General features: G+C 43.2%; 1 protein-coding gene across 1 annotated transcript; it reads right to left on the bottom strand.

The window, feature by feature from the left end:
• Nucleotides 1-2,988: 2,988 nt before the first annotated feature.
• LOC138593817 (urotensin-2 receptor) lies at nucleotides 2,989-4,074 on the bottom strand. The gene has a single exon (XM_069664900.1). It carries the CDS (start codon nucleotides 4,072-4,074, stop codon nucleotides 2,989-2,991), a length of 1,086 nt encoding a protein of 361 aa, XP_069521001.1.
• Nucleotides 4,075-6,071: the final 1,997 nt, after the last annotated feature.

The following is a 6,071-nucleotide window of genomic DNA, read 5'->3' as shown; positions in this document are numbered from 1 at the left end:
GTATAAAAATAGATTATTTGGTGCTTTAATCACAGATGTAAATAACACTAAACTCTCTGTACAGGAACTGTTCATGTTGTGATTTATTCTCAGTATCTGAAACTCACAGGAGCACTCACATATGCATATTTAATGGTAAATGGACTGCACCTTATAGCGCCTTTCTAGTCTTCAGACCACTCAAAGGGCCTAACATGTCACATTCACCCTTTAACACACATTCATACACTCATTTAGTGCCATGCAAGGCAACTGATAAACTGACACACATTCACACACGCAGGCTATACCTCCGGGAGCAATCTGGTGTTTAGTATCATGCCCAAAGATACTTCAGCATGGAGACTGGAGGAGCTGGGGATCATACAACCCACTACACCTCTAACCACAGATGCCTCAATAGAGTTGTGTTTAATCAGTTTACCAGAAATGATGTATGGCTTCAGAAATGTATAGTTTGTATTGGGCTTAATATGAACTTGGAGGCAAGGTGTATTGTACCGGTGCAGCCAATCACGTCGTGTGCCCCCTTACCTCTGTGTACCCCACTATTGCGAGGGTGCGATGTGACACGCCTGCGGGGGAACACGACTACTGTGTTTATTACAACGAGGCCTCATTGCTCTGATGTTCATTTAAATAAATAAAGAAATCCCCCAACATTTTAATCTTAAACTTTTCACACACACTTCAGTCTGGGATGCAAAGAATTGTGAATGAATCTCAGTGCAAGCATGATATCTCCCTATAACCCAACACTTATTGAAAGTGCGACATGCAAGTAATCCCCCATCATTTTAATCTTAATCATAGTTGTGGTGGTGGCTGGGTGAATATACGAGCGTCGTTCACCTTCATTAGACTTTTAAAAAACGTCATTTAATAAAAACTGTGATGCAGACGTGAAGCGCTAAGAGGGGGAGAGCATGGGCACAGAGGGAAAGGGGGAGGGAGCGGGTGACTGCAGACTGAAGTGATGATAAAACTTCAGTATGATCATGAAACTTAGTTTGATCATGAAGCCTGATGCTCCTCTTCAGCTCTGTGTGTGATATATACAGACTGGAGTCTCTGTTAACAGTGACAGTGCGTGGCGTGATTAACACAGATCCAAGTTAGCATGCATGTTAAGATGTACTTTATACTTTATAGTAACTGTGCGCAGAAATACGGACAGATCGCAACGTTATTGAGCCAGGTACAGAGAATGAGAAACACACAGCTCTGTGTCATATCTGCTCCTGGTTCAAAAGGCTATGTGAAAGGTTTGGTAAATTAAAATGTTGGGGCTTTGCTCTGAATTCTTTATTTGGCGTTGCCATATTTAAATGACTGTTTTAGTGAACAGGAGCCTCCATTCAGGCTATTATATCAACGTTCGTTGGAATATAGCATCGAAGGCGTTTCCCCTCGAGGTATGTTGAGCTCGTGCTAGTTGATGTCGAAGTACTGGCCACTCGTAATGTTCGCCACCGGAGTCAAAGTCACTGCGAGTGATTTATCGATGAAATGAGTGTATCCGTATTGTACAAAGGGCATTTGGTGCTATATTAAAGGGGACATATTTTAGCTATGCAATGTATGTTGTATGTAGGAGCCAGAATCACAAGGAGGTATCGGAATGGTGAGTTGAAATCTTGAAAAACAACTGGACTACATAATTGGTCGATTTCAGCGAAAGCAAGGTTCTATGTGAAACCTGCAGCTGTTCTGAACGTCCCGTTTCAAAGTCTACCCTTTTAAAAACACAATTCTGGAAAAACATGAAGTTATGCAGTTTTCACTTTTTCACTGTGAACAATAAACACCCAAAAATGTGAAACCCATGCAAATATGAAAATATCATTTAAAAGATACGACCCCCTAAATAAACTACATGGCCTGAGCTCTGAGCCCCTAAGTGAACTTCAATGCTGTATGTATTTTGATAATTTAATTATACAAATGTGTTGGTAACTATTTACATTAAGGATACAATTTATATACTGAAGTAATGCTTAAGTGATGCATGACTCATGAAGATTTAATGCATGCATTAATGCAGGATGTATCATGAATTCCTGTTGCTCACCATTAAGAAATGATGAAATCACTGTGACTATATGTGATTAGTTTGCACTTAGTAGATCATCAATTAAGGAATGCTAATTCACAGTTACTTCATACATTCATTGATATGCGGCCATTTACAAATTAGTGTAACAACATCACTTTACTTGGGGATCATCATCCATTACTTAAGCATTACTTCAGTATATAAATTGTACCATTAATTTAAAGTGTTACAGATTTGCAAATGTCCCCCTAAAGACAGGAGAAAAGGCTGTTTCTCCATGCTTTAGGGGACACAAGACATCAGGAGGGGTTGCAAGTCAAGCTGTTGCTAAAGTTAGTTTAGCTTGTGCCTGTAGTGGCTTAGTGTTTTTGAAGGTTAGAATTCCATCAGCATTTATTTTTCACAAGGTTTTAACCTGGAGCCAGATTATCTGCAGAGCTCTCTCTGCAAAACTAACACATGATAATTAAAACAGCTAAAAACACAGAACAAAATTCGGAGCCTCTGGGCGGTTGCCCCCTTTGCCTGGTTGGTGGTTCAGCTTTGGCAGGAGGTGGGGGCCAGTGGGGCCCAAGAACACATTTTTGTTCCAAGGCCCAATAATAATCCGGCAATGTCCATATTAACAGAATAAAAGCCTAAACAAAACCTTTAAACAGGCCTACCTGAACTTTTCACATCGATCTGCCTTTAGACATGAAAACAATAACGTACATTCTCCTCTCACCTGAAGGGATTGTATGAAGACAGGAGAACAGTGTTGCTTGAAAATAATCCACGTGGAAAGATTAACAGTGAGAAAGTCTGTAACTTTTGTCACCAGTGTGCAAGTTTAAAGAACGGTGTTGCACTGACCAGTGCGTAATGGAGAGGTTGGCACCTACCTATTGCTGTTCCAAACGCTTTCGCTTCTTTCCCACGCGCTTCGAAAGTCACTTTAGTGTCCCCATGACCAGCGTCTCGGAGTTGAACTCAAACTGATTGCTGGAGGACGCAGACTTCCCCCACGAGTAGAGGCTGGGCGGCCGCTGCTTAAAAGAGGACGTGTACCTGTAGAAACTCCTGTGCCTGTTCTTCAGGTACTCCCTGTAGTTCTTGGTGAGGAGTGTGTAGAGGAAAGGGTTAATGCAACTGTTGCTGTACGTTAGGCTCGCCACCAGGTAGTTGATGCAGGTGTGCGTCTGCGAGGCCAGGCTCAGGGGCTTGGTGTGATAGAGAGGCAACAGCTGCCAGATCCAGAACGGCAGGAAACATGCCCAAAACACCAACACGATGGTGAAAATCATGATCAAAACTTTCTGCTTGGGTGATCGCTTATTTCCGCCTCTGCTGATCACACAGTTGCGCTGAGACTCTAAATAAGTGCGGGCTAACTTGACGTACAGGTAACCGATTACGAGTCCCGGTGCCATGATGCTGGTGCCAAACAGGACAGTCACGTACACTTTATACGCCAGGGGTGCCCAGGTGGGTGCGCACATCCTCTTGACACCCCCATCCGGCGTCTTCTTAGTGGTCTGTGCGACCATTATCATCATGGGCAAAGTAAGGAACAGAGAAAGCAGCCAGACACCCCACGCCAAACCTTTTCGGTAACTCTTGGAGCGTCTCACCGTGTCCAGCGGCTTAGTCACGGCCAGATAGCGCTCCGTGCACATGACGGTGAGTGTAAAGATGCTAGCGTGCATGGTGAGGAGGTCCAGGCTGAGCAGGATTCTGCAGCCCACATCCCCGAAGTACCAGTCCTTTAGAAAGTATGTAGACACCACGAAGGGGATGGTGGAGAGATAGAGGAGGTCCGCCAGAGCCAGGTTAATGATGGAGATATACATAGAAGTGGCGAAGCGGATCGAGTGACACATCACCACCAGCGTGTACACATTCCCCGACACTCCGATGATGTAAACAACAGAAAGAAGCGTCCCGAAAGTGGATGTGATAATGAGTTCATGATCCACCGTCCCGGAGCCGCCGACCCGCGGCGGGCTCGTGTTTGAATTGATTGAATTGTTGTTCATTGCTCCCCCGATGATCTCTCACTGATGTTTTTGTTTTTGCTCCGTGCTCTTGGACTGTGCTGGAGAAGTTTGGAACGATGCGCTCTGGCACAGGTTGTGTCCTGCCTATCCGCTTCTCCGCTCACTGACTGATGCTCTTTGCTCCTGACGTCACGACTGTAACACTCACACTGAATCATATAGGAAATACATCTCCAACATATTCAACCTATATTCAACCAATGTACTCAACCGTTTAATTGGCGCATTTGTGAACATTGTTCAGCTCTGTTTAAATGGGAGAATGATGATTAATGGCGAGGTGTAGGGGAGAAAATAGTAAAGGATGCTTCCATGGACACGAGAGATGTGAAATGGCTAATTCAAATGTTTCATCAAAAGTTTGGTGAGCACGCTGTGTGCACCTAATTAATTGCACAAAAGTCAGTTTTACGCACAAACTTTTCTTTTGTATCTCACAATTGATCATCAGTTTGCCTGTTGTATATGAGACTAATAAAGATCAGTTGAACCTGCATAGATAATTAATGTTTCCTTTTGTATCCACCTCATGCGCACACGCGCTAATTCTGCAAGACATCCAATTCATGCCCTTTCTGCTGCACATGGACCGGTCTGCATCTCAACATTATCAGGACGTTAATTAACAGTCCATTGTTATTCAGGAAGTTCACCTACAATTATGATGATAATCAATCGACACAGAGAGTTTCAAATGTCAGTGCATATTTTTTAATCTATGCTGAGAAATAGAAAATCTCACAGTGAGTTTCTTATGTAGAATTATGTGTTAATGCTGCAGCTTCTGCGCTGAAGGTCAGTTTAATTAGGGCTCAGTTGTCTTTTATTTTCAAGGACAATTTTTAATTATAAGAAATAAAACACCAGCCACTTTGCCATTAGATGAAGATCTATCCCTATGCCTCAACACATTCAATAGGCCCTTCATGAAGCCAAAGGTGGAAACAGACACACTGTCTCTCTACTGACAACCCTTACAGCATGCAAATATTATTCATATATGTCCTTTTATTTTTGTTCTTTTAATGTTTGCGGTGGACTTTGCTCTATTGCCTCCCTTCTTGCCCTCCTAAACCGTGTTTGATCTGAGCCAGCAATCATGAGCCAACAATCTTCCACAGACAGCATAGATGAGTGCACACCCATACATCCATGTGCCTGATCTGCAAGACTGACCAGATACTTTACCCATAATTCCTCCTGGCCCTGTGTGCAGTATGCAAAGTGTGCATGTATCATTTACAGATTCAGCTTCAGCTCAAGAGCAGAGCAGTAGTAGAATAAAAAATATAAGTCATCTTAGTCGGTCGTCTCTCAATCGGAAGGTTCACATGACACTGAACATCAAACTGCTCCAGTTGGCATAGCCATGTTGGACTGAAAGGGCAGGGGCACAGGCGAGCGGTGTAAAAGAAGTCGCAATTAAAGCTGTGACACCCACTGTTTGTTTCTGTAATGTCTGTTTATAGTGTCTTGTCACATTCTTCTTCCTGCCTCCAACACTTATACACACACACACACACACACACACACACACACACACACACACACACACACACACGCACACACACGCACACACACACACACACACACGCACTCACACACTCCCACACAAGTCCTCCTTCCAGATAAATGACTGAATCAGTTGCCACAGGATGTGATTTCCAGGATAAAAACGAACACCCCCCGTGCTGGTAGGTACATTGCATGAACACTTGTACTTCTGTGGCTCTGCACATCAGGCCATGAGACTCGGATCCATTAAAAATAACATAAAAAAAGCAATTAGAGAAAAGAAAGAATAATCAGACTGGTCTTGCTATGTTTTATATCATGCCATTGTCTCATGTCCTTCAGATGCTGCTAAAGACATGAGAGGTTCAAGCTGCAGAGAAACAGGGCTTTTCTGATAATCACAATGTGACATGAGCAAAATGTAACATGCAGGTTGGAGACCAGTGCTTCTCATACATTTT

Source organism: Semicossyphus pulcher, unplaced genomic scaffold (assembly GCF_022749685.1).
Source record: "Semicossyphus pulcher isolate SPU_LCO1_2020_fin unplaced genomic scaffold, fSemPul1.0.p SCAF_16, whole genome shotgun sequence".
NCBI classification, from domain to species: Eukaryota; Metazoa; Chordata; class Actinopteri; order Labriformes; family Labridae; genus Semicossyphus; species Semicossyphus pulcher.
This window is presented reverse-complemented; position numbering and strand designations above follow the sequence as displayed.

What these genes read in the sequence shown, in the direction of transcription:
- LOC138593817 (XM_069664900.1), bottom strand. Translation starts at nt 4,074, where the DNA reads ATGAACAACAATTCAATCAATTCAAACACGAGCCCGCCGCGGGTCGGC.